Source organism: Montipora foliosa, chromosome 11, assembly GCF_036669935.1.
Source record: "Montipora foliosa isolate CH-2021 chromosome 11, ASM3666993v2, whole genome shotgun sequence".
Taxonomy (NCBI): domain Eukaryota; kingdom Metazoa; phylum Cnidaria; class Anthozoa; order Scleractinia; family Acroporidae; genus Montipora; species Montipora foliosa.
Genome location: NC_090879.1, coordinates 9724279 through 9744278, shown reverse-complemented (window position 1 = coordinate 9744278; position 20000 = coordinate 9724279). Strand labels below are relative to the sequence as shown.

At 43.0% G+C, this 20000-nt stretch overlaps 1 protein-coding gene across 2 annotated transcripts in view; it reads left to right on the top strand.

The window, feature by feature from the left end:
* The window catches only part of LOC137977528 (BRCA1-associated protein-like), a 20283-nt gene extending 10012 nt beyond the window's left edge, over window positions 1-10271 (top strand). Inside the window, exons 7-12 of one of the 2 annotated variants that reach the window (XM_068824774.1) lie at window positions 39-89; window positions 498-563; window positions 2308-2390; window positions 9424-9499; window positions 9940-10007; window positions 10137-10271. In XM_068824774.1, coding sequence (XP_068680875.1) covers window positions 39-89; window positions 498-563; window positions 2308-2390; window positions 9424-9499; window positions 9940-10007; window positions 10137-10221 — 429 coding nt within the window. In that variant the 3' untranslated portion in view covers window positions 10222-10271. The remainder of the gene's footprint in view (window positions 1-38; window positions 90-497; window positions 564-2307; window positions 2391-9423; window positions 9500-9939; window positions 10008-10136) is intronic. The other variant, XM_068824775.1, reaches the window with a different exon arrangement.
* The last annotated feature ends 9729 nt before the right edge of the window (window positions 10272-20000 follow it).

Genomic DNA, 20000 nt, shown 5'->3' with positions numbered 1-20000 from the left:
TGACAGCTTATTTTCTTGTTATAATATTTTGAATCTAGGTCTGTCACTTAGTCTACGTTGCAAAGGTGGAAACCATGAAGCTGTCAGAGGTAACATCTACAGAATTTAAACTCGGATTTGAAAAGCAAAACGAACATTGTTTTAGTCTGTTTATGATACGAAAAATGACCACTGAGGCAGTCCATCTCACTCTTTCGCCTTATTCTTATTCATCAACTACGGGACTGCGGCGGCAATCTTTTTCAGTACTGGCAGTGAACGGATATTCTAGAATTGCTCTAAATAATTACTTGGGATTGTATCGCTTAACAGCTTGCTCACATGAATAAATGTGGATTTCTTTTATTTTTGTCTGATTTATTTACTCTTAGGGATAACCCAGAAGACCGAATCCAGTAGAATCCAGTATTCATAGATTCAAAACCATTGCATCGTGCAACGTCACGAAATAGGAAAGAAAAATCCACCTAAATATTGATTTTGTTTTTATTCTGAAGGGAGGTAGTCTTCCCTGTGTTGGATTAACTGAACTTCCAAAGTGTCCGGTGTGTTTGGAGCGTATGGTAAGTATACAGTACTTACTTTAAGTTCTAAAGACAAGCGCCGCTTGAAAACGGAAACGACTACATGAGTTGTAGTCGTTTCCGTTTTCTCAGAGCCCTGCGGGACAGGCACGCAGACTGAGGTGACCACGACGGACGTGGGGTAAAAGCCACAAAAACTTTGTCCCCTTTTCGACCCAAGCCCGCTTGCTGCCTTATTCAAGAGGAAATGAAAACGACTGCTGCGCAGGCCAGCAGTATTCAAGACAATGGGCTCTTTACCATATATAGCATTCTCCATGAAAGAAATGTAGATATTTGAAGAAAGTGCGGGCTATGGACGAAAGAGAGAAATCATCCTCGTACTTATGTGGACAATTTTAAGCAATTGTCTCAAACAGACACCTGAAGAATTTTGGTGGCTCCAAAGGGATTCGAACGCATGACCTCTTCAATGGGCTCTACCAACTTAGCTATGAATCCACACATTTCAAAGCTCAGTTGGTAGAGCATTGCATCGGCATCGCAGAGGTCATGCGTTCGAATTCCGTTGAAGCCACTTGAATTGTTGAGCCTGGTTTTCACTAGCGACGTAAGCATAAGCACAAAGCAACATTCGCAAGCACATTAACTTGTGTGTTAATTAGTGTCTATTGTTCTAACAAAAGGCTCTAATGAACAACAAGCTACTGCAGGGGCACCCAACGAGAATATAGTTCAAAACCACTTAGACATAGCATAGTTAAACGTATTTTAGTATTTAGACGGTAGATATAGGCATATTTTTATCCCCTAAAATGTTTTCATCTGTTCGGATTTCCTAGGTGAAAGTCTAGTGATCCGAAAATTATAGGGATCAAAACCTACCTTTTCGAAATTTTCAGCCAGAAAAAAGGCTCCAGAAAATTCTAGGTGACCTTTTTAGGGTAAAAATTCGTTAAAAATGGCAATTATACCATGTTTTAGAAGTTCGAAAATCCTAGGACAGGCAGGCAAGCAAGAAATTTTACAACAAATGTTCCGAAAATTCTAGATCTCAAATCTTCTTCCGATCAGATATTTTCCGAAAATTGACGTTGGGTACCCCTGCTACTGAGTCTGCGTATGTTTCTTGTGCTTATGCTTACTTCGTATTCTCGTCACCACAGCCTCGGATCAACCCAAGGCTCTGGGAAAGTCTATGTAGGAGAACATGCGCAGTAAGGGCTCCTATAGCCAAAAGTTGGCTATTTGAACCTTATGGCGCCTGCTCACTCCTCTTGCTAACGTGAATGTACCAATCAGAGACGCTTTTGATTGTTCTTCACGAAAACCAATGAGAAGACAGCTTGTTTCAGTGTTCCCCAGAGCTCATCTCTCTCTCAGTCAAGAGAAGAGCTCTGGGGTCGAGATTGCTTGCTTCGCTGGTGAAAACCAAGCTTTAAGGTGTCAATTTGAGACAATTGCTTAAAATGTCCAGATAAGTGTGAAGATAATTAATTTTCTCTCTTTCTTATATAGCATTGTCGTTTTCCCCGAGTAAAAGATTTAAAATGTTTTTCGTGTTAGCCTATCTGTAATCGTAGCTGACTAAGCGTTCCAATGTTGTTGCACCAAAAAATTGTTGGTTTTGATGGAAAGGAAAACGCGTTGCTCAGCGTTATCTAAACGCCTCGACATGTTGACCAGACTATTGGAATTCCCAGCCGGTACTTGTGGTTTAATTTAACTTCACGAATTTGCGAATTTTTTCCCTTAGGCTGCTTTTTCCTATTTTAACTTATAGGACGAATCAGTTGAAGGAGTTTTAACCATTCTGTGCAATCACTCGTTTCACGGGAGCTGTCTGTCGAAGTGGTCGGACACAACGTGAGTGAAGCCTTATGGCTAATGACAAGTTCGTACCGAATCATGAGTCGTTCCTGTCCTTTGGAGGAGCTAACGGCCAGTAAAGCTGTTCATTTGAACTTTGTCCGGTTGCCCCCACAAAGGACTGGAACGACCCAAATCTCACTAGGAAGTTACTATTATCGAAACATTCTATGGGACTTGTTAATCATTAATATTTGACTCGTGCAGTCAACCAAAAACCTTCAGTGATGGGAGTTATAACTTATCTACTTTTCAGTAGATAAGCATTATCTCAACCAATCGAGTTTTTCCTTCGGTTGTGATTTAACTGGTGGATGGTGCTATCCAGCCTTTAAACACTTATTGCGAAAAAACGAAGTATTCAGATCAAGTGAATGTATATTATGTCAATCTAGATACAGATCGAACATGAACCTTAAATAAGGCTTTTTCTCATTTTTAACTGAAGCAACAACATTTGTTTAGTGAAGTCCCTTATCATATTTTTCGTTGCGATAGCTAGAATGCACCATTTCGACACTTTAGATCGTAGCAGTATGACGAGACGAATCTCCTACGTTATAGCTCGCGTGATTCCTTTATGGCTCATTGAAAGATCATCGGAACTAGTAATCGGAAGCTCGTAGGTTCCACCCCTGTTAAGGAGCACTCGGATTTTTCTCCGAGTATCCCCGAGTCACTATCGACTCCTTATGCACCTATCAATGTTAAGCCCGAGGGAGATGTAGTAGGCTGAGTCGTTGCATAAGACCAGAGTAAACAGACAAACACAACTCTATTCCTCGAGTCCTTTCGATTACATGTGCTCTCTCTAGACTGGTTCTAACCGGTTACGGGCATGCAATGCTACATGTATACAGTCACGAATTGTCCCACTACAGTCCACCCCTTCTTGGGTTTGAAATAAACTGAACGAACAAACAAAACAAAAATTTGTTCACGAGTCCACCCCTTTTTGAGGCGTTACTTATTAAGTTCATGGAAAAGCTTAACATCTAAGACAAGGAGGTAAGTGCCTCCATGTGGTCCACCCTTCAACGATAAGTAAGGGCATTTTGTAACAAGTCCTTTGAGTTTACCATGACGGTTAAGAATGTCTTTGGCTTCAGGTAGGTTACGGTAAACTGCTTTAGAGGCTTCAGAGGCATAACACTGAGGTTTTGACAAGATATCAAGATATTGACCAAATGCAAGGGCAACCTTAGCCAAATCCGAACTTAGTGTAATACGTGGAGACGGGACCACAGTACGCTCTTGAAGTGAGGGTGTAGCGGTCTGCAAGGGTTTCTCTGGTTCCGTGTCGGGGCGAATGTCTGCAAGAGGATCACCATCAGGAACTACAACAATTTTTTCAATGTTAACCGCTCTGAGTTCTTTCCCAGTTGTTATGTGTCGTAACCGTAACAAATCTTCACGACCATGAACATGTCCAACAACCAGAAAAGGACCATCATATCTCCTAATAAAGCGTGTAGCAGCTCCTTTTACAGTTGAGCTTGGAGGAGGAAGTCTAACAAAAACTCTTTTTCCATCCGGCACATGGAGGTCTCTAGAGTGCATGTCATAATACTCTCGCTGGGTTCTTTTAAGATCAGCTTTGATTCTGTCAAAGGTTTTCCTCGCTTCAGTCGATCGTTTGATTAGCTCTTTTGCATATGAAGCTTGAGAGAGAGGTGCAGGAGGCATTTCAAAACCGAGTACTTCTGGAGAGGGAGCGTGTCTTCCAAACACCAGAAAGAATGGAGTCACATGATCAGTTCCAGGTATTGGAGAGGTGTTGTGGGCGTAAGTTGCAGGTTGCAAGAATTCTTCCCACAACTGCTGATTCTTTTCACAATAAATGCCTAATGCAGAATTAAGCCAACGGTGTACTCGTTCTGTGGAACCATTAAGACGAGGGCGGTAGCTTGTGGTAAAGACATGTTCTATAGATAGCAACTTGGTGAGTTCCTGAAGTATTGCATTGGTCCACTCACCACCTTGATCACTTTGAAGTATAGCGGGGAATCCAAATTCCAAGAACACATGATCATACAAGGCGCGAGCAGCTGTGGTGGCTCGTTTGTCAGGGACAGGTATAGCTCGCAGAAAGTTTGAGTAAGGGCACACTGCTGTCAAGATCCACTTGTTTCCATTAGGTGAGACTGGAAGTTCACCAACATAGTCAATGCCTAAGGTGTGGAATGGATGTTCATAAAGGCGGACCGGCATGGGACCATGATGTTGATCAATAGTTTTAAAGCGAATGCAGTCGGGGCATCTGCGGATCCAGTTTCTGACATGTTTTGACATGTTTCGCCAGTAAAAATCATTTGCCAAGGCTGGATATGTGGCTTCTCGCCCCCTGTGCATAGCGATAGGGGAGTCATGATAAGCTCGTAACAGATGTCTGCGTAACTGGATATCATCGGGCACTACAAAACGATAGTGATTTGGGTTGTCCATCAGTTCATCACGATACATAAGGATACCATCAATGACAGCTGCACGTTTCGAAAAATGTCGGGCCCACTGTAAGTGTTTCTGTGGCACGGCTGGGAAATGTGATTTGTCACCTCCCGAGGAAAGGAACTTGAACACAAGGCGGCACCAGTAATCCAGCTGTTGTTGCTCTGCGAACTGGGAACGACGGAGGTTAAGGCCAGCTAAGACAGGCAAATATTCGTCAGAACTGGGTTTGATTGGCGCTTCTTTTGAAGTGTCAGGTTCAACACGCTTGAGTGCAGCAGGCGGATCAGTAATGGGTGTCAGAAGGCAAACATGGCGTACGTAAGCAACAGTTCCATTAAGTGTCTCAGACACCAAGGAGGGAGTGTGATGTGGAATGTCCATAGACATGGCAAGTAAGATAAAGGAGGTAACACTATCTTCTGGAGCATAAGGCTCCTCGGCCAAAGGCAAGTCAGCTATGGGTTGGCGACTTAAAGTGTCTGGTACAGTGTTTGTAATTCCAGGACGGTGCTCAATGTAGAAGTCAAATTCTGCCATGGACATACACCAACGTGCCAGTTTAGCTTGTTGTACTGTGGTGCCAAGGAGGTTAGCCATTTCAGATTTGCATGGTCTGTGATGACTTTGATACGTCGGCTGAGGATGTAAGGACGAAAATGTTCGAGACCCCACTTTACCGCAAACAGTTCTTGTTGTAATGTGTGCCATCGGGATTCTGCAGGAGTAAAGGCTCTTGATGCGAATCTGACAGGCCGTAGCTGGTTATCTTTCCATTGTGCTAGCATAGCACCGCAACCTAGTTTACTGGCATCAACATGAAGTTCAAATTCAGAATTCCAGTCGGGATGATGCAACAGCACGTCAGGGCCAGTAACTGCCTGTTTCAAGTCCTCAAATTCCATGGTATGATTTGGTGACCAGGCAAAGGGGGTATCCTTCTTTAAGAGCTGACGAAGGTGTTGTGTGCGGGAGGGCATGTTTGGAATGTAGTCTCGAAAGAAGTTGCAGAGACCCAAAAACCTCTTAAGGCTGGTGGTACTAGTAGGAGGTTCCATGCTGGTAATAGCTTCAATTCCTTTCGAGTTGGGTCGTCTCCCATGTTCAGTTATGGTGTGTCCCAAGACTTGAATTTGTTTTGCAAAGAAGGTGCATTTTGTGGGCTTGAACTGGACACCAACTTTAACAGCTCTTGCAAACAGCAGTTCATAACAATGAAGAGCATCACGGTGTGACTGTGACCACATGATGATGTCATCGACATATACGGCCAGCCACTGATGCAAATAATCTGCGAAAACTGTGTTAAGAATTCTTTGAAAAGTGTTAGGAGCAGTCTTTAATCCGAATGGTAGTCGCAAGAATTCATAGAGTCCGACGTGAGTACAAAAGGCACTTTTGTGGCGATCTTGTGGGCGGAGAGGAATTTGCCAATATCCACTAGCAAGATCACAATGACCAAACACTTTTCCCTGGGAAATTGAATCAAGAACACTTGCAATTGAAGGAATAGGATAACCATCACCACGAGTCACACTGTTAAGGCCTCTGTAGTCCACAACAAATCGTGGCGGTTGTTGCATACCATTTTCCAGTGGTTTACGGACTAGGATACAAGGTGCTCCCCATTCAGATTTACTTGGTTGAATTATCCTCATCTTGAGCATGCGTTGTAATTCATTCTTAATAGCAAGAAGTTCTTCTGGGCTTTTACGGTATGGATGTTTGTACACAGGTAGGGCATCTTCTTTATCAATGTGATGTTGAAAGCCTTGTATTTCACCCAGAGAAGAACCAGGGAGTAGAAATGCGGTAGGATACTTGCGAAGAAGATGCTTAAAGTCTTCTAGGGTGTCTTGGTCAACATGGGCATATTTTGGTGAGTCAAGTGCCAATGCTTTAATTAGAGCTTGATGATACTCTGCTGAGCTGGGGTCTGGTGATGAACTTGTAGGAGGCACAAATTCATGTTCATGGAACTCAGATATGTTCTCACTAAAAGGTGACAGGATGGAGGAATCAAGTCCTGCTGCTGTTAATTCTTTCTGCTGTTCAGAGATCTTCCATGTTTGCGTTGATGAAATGTGAGTAATCTGTGCAGTAGGGGAAGGCGAAAGTGACAATTTTGATTGTCCATTGGCCCAACACATCCAACTGTCTGCGAGAACCGTTGCAGTATTCTCAGCTGCATCTGCGTAAGCCTGAGTGTTTTCTTGACATATTGGGCGAAGATTTCCAAGAATGATGTTGAGTGGAATGTCTGTTTGTTTGCGTTTGCACTCAACAGCAAGTGTTGTAGTATAAGAGGGCTGAAGATCAGAGATGTACTCTGTAGGAATGGTTTCCAATGGAGGCGATGGAAGGGTACAGGCAGATACATGACACGACTTGGTAGGAATGGTTTGATCTGTTGCAGCGGTCATGTGAAAAGGGCCACTCAGTACTTTAACTCCAGGTTGGATTTCGTGACCATCGATCCATAGGTCTGAGTGTGAGAGCGCCATCAGTGAAGTACCAATGGTAAGGCAAACAGAGACAAAGTTAAGTCCGCGATTCAGTTTGGAATTGCCTGGAGGAAGACCAGGGCATGGAGGCCCAGTTAGTAAGCAGGTTACACCTGCATGGGTGTTGACGCCATGATCCTTATTGTCTGTAAGTGGATTCTGAAGGGAACAGGCGAGTTTGAAAGACATGCTGGGATGTCGAAAATGGATACTGGGTGTTGCATGGTCCACCAGAGCTTGTGTAGAATGTAAGTGGTTTTCGCCAAATAGAATGGGCCAGGAAAGACCAGGAACTAAGAGCATCTGAAATGTGGTTTCCTTGCCATTGCTCCATTGTATGGGAATCTCCATGGTTCCTACAGCCTTTAACTGAGACTTTGCATCGGCAACAGAGACCGCGACAGGCTTTTCAAGCGACTGAAACTTTAACTGCGGATACTTAGAAGCGACGAGGTCAGCATGGGATCGAATGACAAGTGACACAGAACAACAACTGTCAAGAGGTAGAGGAAGTTTCTCTCCAGCAGAGGTGACAGGTGTCCAAAGGATATGGCGTTCGTGGAGTTTACCCGCAGGGTTTGTGACAGCTGGCAAACCAAACACAACAGGTGCTTGAGATGTGGTCGATGTCTCACCATCAGCTGGCTTGTTTAAGGGTGGGAGGTCTGCGACCAGAGATTGCATTGGGGATTTCTTGTGACGGAGAGCTTTGCAACCTCATTTGTGACACTGAGAACATTTATGAAGTCTCCCAGCTGAGCACTTGTTATTTGCTTGCTCGCAATTAGCAGAGAGAAGCCTGTTAAAATTTCGACATTTGGAATTTTCTTTCTTTGTGCTGGCGGCCGCTGCGTACAATCACGAGCTGTGTGCTGGGTTTGGCCGCAAATCCAACATGAGCGTTGTTGCTGAAAAGGCCGAACGTCGCCACGAAATTGACCAGAAGAGCTAAGTAAGGCAGTTCGCTGTGGACCTTCATTGGATGCAGTAGGGAGCGACGGGGAATCCTGGGGTAAGGGCGAAGCAGATCCTTTGTCTGTAGCAGTCATGAACGAATGTTCAATGCGTCGAGCAAATTCAATGGCTTTGTCGAGTTGTGTCACATGGTGTGCTTGAAGAACCAGATGTTGGGCAATATGCGGTTGTAAATAAACTGCGAAGTAACATAGGTTGGGCAAGATTTAGTGAGGCTTTCGCCTAGTTTATCGAGTTGGTGAAGAGTATTCTTATACTTGAATGCAAATTCATCGACAGATTCCGATGGATCCTGTTTCATAGCGCTTAATTCGGCTGCCAAACGTCGACATTTTGAGTCGGTGGGTTCCTGAAACTCGTCTCGCAAACGTGAAATGAAAGACGCCAATTGCTCGTCTGGTGATTTGTCGGAGAAGCCTTCTGTACTGCGACAAAATGACAACACAGAACGTGGCCATTCGCCAATGCATTGTTGTTCTAGAAGGGACAGGCGAATGATGGCTGGAAGGTGCGATGTCTGTTCTTGAAATCGGTCAAGAAATTCGGCAATGTCATCTTGAACTTTAGTATCTTGGCGGAAGGTGGGTAATTGGAGCGTCGGTAGTCGTAACGTGGTGAAATTTTGGTTGGGAGGAGCGGGCGTAGGATCGGCCGCGCTAGCGTGTGTCGCTGAAGTTTGAGCTTGAAGTTGGATCGCGCCGACTAATCCCTTTACCACTTCGCTGAGGCCAGCAACGACTCCTTGTAATTCTTCGATAGTAGCAGGCATGTTAAATTATCGCCAGTCCGGGTTCTCCACCACTTTGTAGTAGGCTGAGTCGTTGCATAAGACGAGAGTAAACAGACAAACACAACTTTATTCCTCGAGTCCTTTCGATTACATGTGCTCTCTCTAGACTGGTTCTAACCGGTTACGGGCATGCAATGCTACATGTATACAGTCACGAATTGTCCCACTACAGAGAGGGGGAGGGGGGGCCAAGAAATGGGCATTTTGGGATTTGAATACGGAACTCGAATTATGTAACACATGTTGTTCAAAAACCATTACTTTAGTTGTCTGTTGTGTACGTGTTTCTTACAATTTTGTCTTCTTTCTCTAGCTGTCCAGTCTGCAGGTACTGTCAAACTCCTCAACCCGTTGATGGAAATAAGTGCTTTGAGTGCGATTCAAATGAAGTATGGTTCCTTTCCTTCGTAAAAAAAAACTGTTACCTTAGACATAAAAAATCACTTAAGCCTCTTTCAAATGTTCGTCGTTGATTGTAGCCTTCTTTTATTATTGGATGAGATGTAACAACTTTCCTTTCCCCACCCCAGTGGGAGCGAGGAAGACGAGAGGCCTTGGGAACTAGGCTGGAGCTATACGGGAGCGGCAAAATACCGCAGCGAGAGAACCAGCAGGAAAAACGAGTAATCCGCATTTTTTTTTCCACTCGTTTAATTATAGTAACTTTTGGGAAATTACATTTATGCAAGCGACCAGAATCTCAAGGTCAAAACTCCTCCAACTCCGCCCTAGTTAAGGCCGATACGGTCGCTTGTTCCTCGGCCAGTGAGCAAGCCGAGCTGGGCTCTATTTAATTACTGATCGTTAATTTTTTATTATTTGTCCACAGAGTCTATGGATTTGTCTAATTTGTGGCCACATCGGATGCGGTAGATATCTTCGATCTCACGCCAAAAGGTTCATGAAAACAGTCTTGATGTTTTTTGGAGACAAATCGGCGTTTATGTTCCTGCGAACAGTTTTTTTCCAATGCCTTGGATATCACTAAGAACTTTGCATAAAATTTTGGCTCTTTTGTAATTGCAGACATTTCCAAGAGACGCAACACACCTATTCGCTAGAGTTGGGAACCCAAAGAGTCTGGGATTACACTGGAGGTACAGTACGTTAGCTTTTTCTTGGAAATTTGATGGGAATAAATACCAAATAAAGGACACTCTTGCTTGTTAATTTTCGGCCCTGTTAATGGGGTATGTCGAAGTCATTGCTGATAAACATTAGCCGGGGCCGAAACTTTACTGTCTCCTCCACACCCATTGCCAGAATTCCCCGTCATAGCAGTATGCAGAAAGTTTGTCAGCGCATCTTAGGCTAACAGGTTTTCTCCCTCGGATATCCTGTAGCTCAGAGATAGAGAATCCGAACTTGTTATATGCGAGTCTATCGTTTGCAAGTTTGCCATTAAAGCCTAATGGTCAACCAAGAAACCAGCACTGATGTTTGAAAGTGAATTACACAATTACCTATCACTGAAATCTGAGAAAACTTGGGTAAGATATATGGACGATATTTGAGGAATACTGTTTTCAAAATTTGATATTTTACAAATCATTTATGTGTTCACTGGCGCTAATTTGCCTCCAGGTAATTTATCACCCTTTGATGGCCAATGTTTCATTGATTATTGAAGCCAAAAGGCCTCCTAGCCCCTTTGCCTTCGATAAGCAGAGTCCTTTGCCAAAGAAATAAAATGTTAACAATGACGTCAACAGAAAGGTCATAGGTTCGGCTCTAGCCGTATCAAAAGTAATTGCGCGGTTTTTTTTCTGAGTACGCGCGAGTCACTTTCCTCGTAAATAAATCTCGTGGAATGGGCAGTTACGCAGTTTACCGGGAGGTGTCTCTTCATTTATACAAGCACAGTGCCGTTTTTGCTACCCTGGATGCCAGAGGTTTTTCCTCTCTTAGAGCGACGGATTAGCGTTTCGCGGAGCGGTGAGAAAAAACTCTGGTAAGAGGAAGTTGAGAACCTCACGCGTGACATAACCTACCAATCAGCATATTTGGTTCCCACGGTACATTCGTCTTATTTACTTAGATGTCAAATTAAAAGATTCAACGTTCCATATAAAACTTCGATTTCGAATATGAAAATAAAACTTAAATTTGAAATTTGGATGTCAAATTCCGAAGTATAATAGCTTTCGATTATGGCCACAGTGGGCAGGAGAAGTCAGGTTGACAGCAATTGATCAATTGATACGGTGGCCCACATCTGCCACGGCAAAACTTACTTTTCCACGGCAAAACTTACTTTCTCGCGGCAAAACTTACTTTTCCACGGCAAACTTACTTTCTCGCGGCAAAACTTACTTTCTCGCGGCAAAACTTACTTTTCCACGGCAAAACTTACTTTCTCACGGCAAAACTTACTTTCTCACGGCAAAACTTACTTTTCCACGGCAAAACTTACTTTCTCACGGCAAAACTTACTTTCTCACGGCAAAACTTACTTTTATACACGGCAAAACTTACTTTTATACGGGTCCGGAATCCGGAATGGGGAATCCGGAATAAGACTTGAACCAAGTCACTTAAAATGATCCTGCGTCGTGCAAATGTTACTTTCATCTCGTTGAGTAATTTGTCACATGCTGACTCCTTTTGGAGGGGATTCATGTCGTAACATCGGAAGAGAATCCCAATGTCTGGGCTTTTCTTTTTCGTGATGGTGGGGTGATAATGTTTTGACATCAAATATTACAGCAATTGTCTTCGGGCGCTCGATTTTCTTGATTACACTCGTTTGTTGATCTCTTAAGGGTTCGTTCGATTGACCCTATTACGGAATAAAAATAGGTGCAGTGATGATTTGAAATAGTATGTTTGGTGTAGTTTTTACTAGTAAGCAACCATAGGATGGTGAAGAGATGTTTAAAATTTCATTTCAGTAAGTTTTTCGTTTCCATGTGAATCTCTGTAAAAGCGAAGGATTTCTGAATTCAAATCTGTGTATTCCTATTCCAGAATAGCCGATCGAACGCATCCTTGCATACGTACAATACTTATGGAAAAGCATTTTACCACACGGAGGAAATGAAAAATTTCTTATCAGATCCCTCTTTTCGTAAAAACATACAGGAAAATAGGTAGACATCTCAAAACAAATTTCAGCTTATGTTCAAATTCTAAACAAATTTCGTCAGCAAAGTACTTATAGCGTTTTTTTTTTTCCCCCCCCCTCTTACCCATTCACACGTGCACTCTCAAACGACTTCTTGTTTCATTTTTTACTCGTGGATATACTCCACGAGTCCATTTGGTGGATCGGTTCTTTATTGCACAACTGTTGTCACTCCTGGCGGTACCCGGAAAGCTCGATCTAATAAGCCAATCAGGATGGATAATAATCACAAAAAACAGCTTAGATTCGCTTGTGACTTCCTGTTTCGCGAGGTGGTTGTGCCGCCGCCCGCTTCATTAACGGCTATGTCGCTTTTGTACTGAAAAGTGGGTTTGAGCACCTTCCGCTTTCAGTTTAGAACAAGTTTGAAAGAAGACGAGAAAACGGAAAAAAGAAAGAATAAAGAAATGGCTTTCTTCGAAGGTGAAGCAAAATATTGTGAAACAAGTACAGATTGGTTGCAAAAAAATTGTTGCACCGCCTTTCACCATGACCAACGCGAAGACCTTTAATTACCTAAATTAACGGTTATGGCCAAAAAAATGCATGCGAAGTGTCTAGTAATAATTTCTACAAAGCAGTATGGCAGAAGGAAAAGGAGCTTCTATGATGCGACTCTATCCCCAAGCGGAAGAAGAGACCAAAATCACTTGAAGAGTTCAGGGAAAAGAAAAAAAACATTTGCAAAACACCAAAATATATCTGCAAAATATTGAAGCAGAAAGCAGCACGGGGGACATAGGAAAAGAAAAAGCAATCCAGAACCATATCAGAGACCTAAACAGGAACAAGCACATAAAACATTTGTTATTAGGAACGCTATTGCAACGTAAGTAGACGAGACTCAAGCTAAACTAAAGTGCAGACATTAGATAACACAATCTTCTTCGACCCCCAAGACTGAAATTTGTCAAGCGTCAAGGCTCTTTTAGACCATTCCATCGCCCAAAGTGATTCAGTCTTTCTTTCGTGATTTCAAGGATAACACATGGCGCCCGCTGGAATATATACGCACTTGCTGTGATCAGTTATGGTTCAGATCACCTGTATCTAAGTGTATTCAACATATAATGATAAATATGCACAAGGTTGTTGGAGGAGGAATGCATAAATGGCGCAAAAAACAAGTGTTAATGATTACTGAATGGATCTGCTCTACTTGACTAAATCCTGATGACTATTACATTGTAAAACATTATATGACCTGGCAACAAAAAATCAGACCTTACTGATTAAAAAAATTACCCTGTCATCTGTGCAAAGAAAACTTTGAACCACATGGTAGAGCTTTTTCTAGAGGATGTGTTAAAGAGTAATCTTATGCCTGTTGGAGATTTAATCGGTACACTTACTCCCTCCACAGGGTTGACATTCCAGCCAAAGGGGATTACCCTCACATACATGCAGTCATTTTGGGTATCTTTAGTTGCATGAGAGCCCAAACCGTGTGCTGTTACACAATTATCTAACTATCAATGCTAATGCATGAATGAAAACTTGAGACCTGCCAAATTTTAAACAATCCGCGGTAACTTTCATATCCACCGAGTAACGACAGTGGCACTTTGATTCATTTTTTGGTTGGACGCCGTCAATCAATTTAGTTTCGAAAAATGAAAACAAAAATCGTTTGAAGGGCGGGTGAATGATTAACTGCTGTAAGCTCAGATAACTCTTGGGAGATTCAAGCCTGAATCGACTCATCTCTTCCCTGTTGTAAAAGTGTGACTATTTTACCTTAAAAAATGACGAATCATACGCCTATACGAGTGCAGCCAGAGAGAATCTAGTTGAACTAGACGGTCAACACATCGGAATGGAAAATGATCTGCCTTAACCCAACAAATACACTGGGTCTGTTTATCGATCTTCCAAGCACGCTTCACTCTATACTGGGCTGCAAAATACTGAAGTATAACAACCTTTCTTGATAAAAAAACGAAAAAAAAGAAAAGCAAAGTAAATGCCTTCGATCAATTTCTAAAGAGAAAATGCTCGTGAAAAGTGCTGTTGGATGACGCACTTCGTTCACTCAGTACATATATCATGGCCTCCTTCTAGCCTTGTAGGCAGTTGATCATTGGTATATGCATTTAGGCTCGTGACTGCGAAGGACCGATTCTGGATATTGCAAGGGGGGGGGACCGTGGTGGCAGTGTAAACACTGCACGGTAAAATTAATCGCGTTCGACGCGTGGGAAGTCTTCTTCCTCTGTCTCTTTTCCACCCAGGTCCTCATCCTCTCTACCTATGCCCGTTTGCAGCCCGGTTCTTTACAGCTACCCTCGACTTAACACGGTCGTCTCAGCCAAGCCATACGAGTTGCCGACACTGATTCAACGTGGCTGCCTTCATGTCTCGTTTGCAGAAGTCTTGTGTAGCGAAGAAGCGGCCGTCATGTTGATCGTTTGCCAGGGAGACAGGTCCATAGAGTAGGTCTTTGGGAAGGCGCTCGGGGCCAATGGCCTAGCCAACGGCCGTCGTCTACGCTCCCGACGAGCAGGAGGTAATGGATAGTTGGCAGTTTTCTGCAGTTTTCAAGTACTTTCTGGTTGGTGATTTTATCCTTCCAGGTGATCTCAAGAATTTTGCGGAGGCCAATCTAGCGCCCAAGCCCCGCGAGTGTGTTTAACGCGCCTAGCTTCTTGTCCACGTGTATGCCACACAGACCAAGCGTATCCCTCTCACAACGACCACCCCCAACAGAGTGCTCAGCGAACCGCCCCAAACCAAAGAGCATACACAACGCCACTTATTCAGGGAGAACCGCTTGGAGGTGATTGTTGGAGTTAAGGTACTTGAAGGCGTCCAAAGAGTTGAGTGCTTGGTTGCTGATCAGGAATGGTCGGCTCAGCATCGGTACCCGGCATTGCCAGTACCTCAGTCTTTTATGATGATTGGTATAAAAGCCAAAGTCCTAGCAGGCAGTCGCGAAGCGGTCTATGATCGCTTGTTGTCCGCTCTCTGTGTGGAATGACAAAGGCAGCGGCGTCGGCAAAGGGCATCTCTCTTAACAGCACTGTCTTCACTTTTGGCTTAGCGCGGAGGACGAGTCAAGTTCAGTAGCTTTCCGTCGTGGCGTGTCACGGTTGGAGAAAAGACCCCCCTCACTGCAGAACTGGAAAAAAAGCGTGTTGGAGGATGAGAGAAAAGAAAATACCAAAAAGGGTGGGTGCCCTACGCAAGCCTTGTTTAGCTCTCCCCCCCCACTGCGGAATTGAACGGGCGAAAGTAAGAGTCCTGTTGGCGAAATATTATAACTAAAAACATACATACACTCAATTAAACGAGATGCTTTATCAACTTTATTTATCGTCGACTTTAGGAGTAACCTTACTAACTGGAATCGTTGCGCTTATTGCTTTAGTGGTAATTTTAGGGGTTTCTTTCTACCACTTTCACTGTATTCCGGATTTCCGGATTCCGTTTCCAGATTCCCTTTCTCAATTCCATGTCTGAGGCAAAAAGTAAGTTTGCCGTGGAAAAGTAAGTTTTGCCGTGGATAAGTAAGTTTTGCCTGTTTGAGAAGGTAAAGTTTTGCCGTTGGAGTAAAGTAAGTTTTGCCGTGTAATAAAAGTAAGTTTTGCCGTGAGAAAGTAAGTTTTGCCGTTGGAAAATGTACGTTTATGCCGTGGAAAAGTAAGTTTTGCCGTGAGGAACGTAAGGTTTGCCGTGGAAAAGTAAGTTTTGCCGGGGAAAAGTAAGTTTTGCCGTGGGAAAGTAAGTTTTGCCGTGAGAAAGTAAGTTTTGCAGTGGCAGATGTGGGCCACCGTAAAATTGAAAAAACTTGTTTCAACTAATTCTGGTGCTAAAGCAATCAGAGTATTCGTTAGAGAATTGACAAGTTCCCGGAACCAATCGAAGTGATAGGGCTACAAACATCTGACTCTGGGAATATAAAACGGCCCATCACCAACAGCCTGCCACAGAGTTTTTTTCCTCGCGCTAAACCTTTCTAGCAGCCAGGATACGTTGTTGCAAGCCTACTGCAATCAGAGTTAGTAAACTAAGCATCGTTCTTTATTCAAAGAACAACTTGGTTCATCGTTTATGACCAGAATAAAGAACGACGGCAAACTTGTGGAATACGGCTGCGGGACAAGAGGTATGAAATAATCAGTGGTTAGGATCGTTTGAAACCGAAAGAAAAGGTTGCGTAACTGCAAAACTTGTAGCCAATTACAGGGGCAAGCTGTTAGAGGCAGGGTTTGCACCGGGTTATCTTGGAATAAGTGCCAACGAAATCGTCATAAATGGTTCCCAAACTTGCCAGAACAATAGTTCTGAGATCGTCTCGTCATAGCGCTGAAACGGTTGGTAAATTGCCGAAAAAACGCATTTGAAACACAACATGACGATCTGCATGTTCTTAAAAGTGGCATTTTCAGTAAATGACCCAACATAAAACAATAACAAGCTTTGAAACGTCTGCAGATAAAATTATGGACCCAATCAAAAACATTTCAGAATAAAAAACTAGCGATAAAAAACGACGTTTCGATCTCGCTGAGATCACTTTCAAGTAGTAAAAGAAGCGAATAAAATCTGCATATATAAGTACAAATTAAGACGTTTGAGAATGTCCAAAGATAAAATATTGTAAATACAAGCGCTAAAATGTAAGTGTTAAAAATTTTAAAATACTATATAACTAACTTGCACGGATTAAAATCTACATGACTGTTGGTTAAACACGCTAAAGCGTGAGTGTTAAGATACCCAAAACGCTAATAAAGAACTATATAAATAAACTTCGCACGGATTGAATCTGACTGTTTGTTCAAAGGTTGGTTTAAGCTCTGTTATAAAAAGCATTTCGCTAGAGGGGCAATCGACATTACTTTCGCACTTTCTCAAGATCTTTAAGGCACGATATATGTCACTCGGGACTGTTCCATGTTGCTCTTTTAATGTGATTCCCGATTGAAGACGATCCTTTCATGTGGAACTTTAAGATCGTGACTTTAAGATCTTGAGAAAGTGCGGAAAGTAAATTACGCTTGCCTCATTTACGAAAAAAATGCTTTTTATAAAGGAGCTAAAACCAACTTTGAACAAACAGTCAGATTCAAGCGTGCGAAGTTATTTATATAGTTCTTTATAGCGTTTTGGTATCTTAACACTCACGCTTTGTAGCGTTTTAACCAACAGTCATGTAGATTTAATTCCGTGCAAGTTATTTAATAGAGTATTTTAATCTTTAACACTTACATTTTAGCGCTTGTATTTACATATTTTATCTTCCTGGACATTCGCACGTCTTAATTTGTACTTATATATGCAGATTTTATTCGCTTCTTTTACTGCTTGAAAATGATCTCAGAGAGATCGAAACGTCGTTTTTTATCGCTAGTTTTTATTCTGAATGTGTGTTTCACAAAAAAAATACTTATAAGAATTTTAAAGCGTGACAACCAGCTGCACCTGTTCAGGAAGGCTCAAGCGGTGTAGCGAGAAAACAACGTTAATTGTGAGACTGCTGTTGAATTTCTCCAACTCTGTCAGCATTTTAAATTTGACACCGACCTTTGCAAGGGTTTGATGAGACTAAAGCGAACAAATGGAGGGGGCGATCTGCTAACGCTTTTGAAGGAAGCGTCGTTATCGAAGAACTTAGCCTGAAGAGGAAGCAAGTAGCAGCGCTTCGGCTCGAAACGGAAGAAGTTTACACGGAAAATCAGAGCTAATGCTCATCACTACGTTTCCTTTGCATCCTGAAAACGATCGTTACTTTACGTAATCAAAAACAGTCCCGACACTCACTGGAATGGCCAACACTAAGAAGATTTAAAGACTTTCACCAAACACGATGCTGATATTGATGAAACACATCAAGAACTTTTCGTCTTACGAGCTTTCCTTCTTCCAAAAACTAGCGCTAAGTCGCGGTCTTGACTTCGCTCTCCCACAGGCGTGTGTCATCTAAGGAAATCGAAGCAGCTTTTGAAAAGGCCTTCTGGAAATTAGAACGGGGTTGAGCGAAGAAAACAAAGAATTGGCGGCTCTCTGCATCATCGTTCCATTGCTTTGAATTACATCGGAGCGAAGGACCACCTGCAACACCAATGCAATGCTAAGAGCAATCGGCCAATTGAAAAGAAGGATGACAGGGTTATCACAAAGCCAGGTAAGGGATCAGGCAGTGGGTTGTGATGGATAAGGACAGATTATGTACGCCTACTGAGAGAGTCCTCCATAAGCAACGAAACCAAGTTTAGACCAGTATGCGCTTGAAAGACCCAAACTGAGAGGAAGACCTCCCAAGTATTTTCACCCGCTATTGCAAAAAGAAAAGGGAGTTAAGCTGCCACTGTAGAAAAGATATTACCCAAGGCAGTTGCTGCCACAGTTATACAAATGGTTCGAGACTAGCCCACTCTATGGCCTGCCAAAAACACACAAAACGACAATTAGCAATGCTGCCGATACTCTCGGCAACCCGGGACGTCTAATTACAAGTTGGCCAAAATGGCTTGATGAAAAGCTTAAACCTCTATCAGTGAATGATCATACAATCAATGATGTTTTAGTTTTGTGGCTGCTCTCCATGACATGGAAGTTGACGATCACAGCATCCTTGTTCATGGACGTAACTTCGCTGTTTACCAATGTCCCCTGTTGCTGAGACGATACAAATTTTAGCCTGAAAAGGAATTCAAGGACGATCTGGTTCAATACGCAGCATAGTCTCAACATTACAAAAATCAGGACGTGGTTGTTTTGAATTGCTGGAATATTGCCACCAAGAACCAGCAGCTTTTTCAGTTTGAGAGGGAGCTTGTCATGAAACAAATCGATGGTGTTGCTATGGGTTCGCCCTTTGGACCCCTGTTGGCCAAAACATTTATGTGCAGTATTGAAGATCGACTCAGGACCAAGGGAAATTACCAGAGTTCTACAAAACGCTATGTGGATGACACATTAGCATAATGCCAAACGTCGAAACAGCAAAATCATTCCTTTCTGTTCTGAACGAGATCCATCCATCGGTGTAGGTCACCATGGAACTTGGCGAACACGGTAAACTTCCCTTCCTGGGCACGGAGATTCGGAAAAATGCAATGGTTGCTTGGAGACAAGGGTATACAGAAAACCAACTGACACCGGATAATTGCTGCATTGCAAGAGACACGTCGATGTTAGATACAAGAAGTCATTGCTAAAACAATGATGGATCGTGCCTGTAAATTGTCATCTACCTGGAAAACTGTTCCACCTTGGATGTGAACCGTTCACACAAACGTTCTCCCGAACTTCAGTACCCAGCCCAATTGCAGCAATCGGGGGGGGAAAATCAGTCATTTTGTTCACCAAGAAAGTTTCCGACGAGGGCAATTTCCACACGAGCATGTAACGTGGATGAAAAGCGGCCTGTCAGAATCGTGTTTACTTTCAAAGATCAGAGAGCGGCTAATTCAGGGCCGAAGGCAACTTGGGGAAATGGGCCCCGAAAAAATTGGAATTGATATTCACGCCGTGTATACACAGCCGTAAGATTGGACACCATATCAAACCGACAGAAAAGAAAGCCGCCTATCATAACCAGCAACGCGGGTTTACCATTACACGTGTGGTTTTGTGCCGCTGCAAACTCTGTCGTGTATACGTGCCGACAACTTTGTCTTAATCAGCGTGCGAGGAACACATGAAAGGATAGTCTTCAATGGGGAATCACATTAAAGAGCAAACATGGAACGTCCCGAGTGACAGATATCGTGGACTTTAAGGATCTGAGAAAGTGCGAAAGTACTTCGATTGCCTCATCT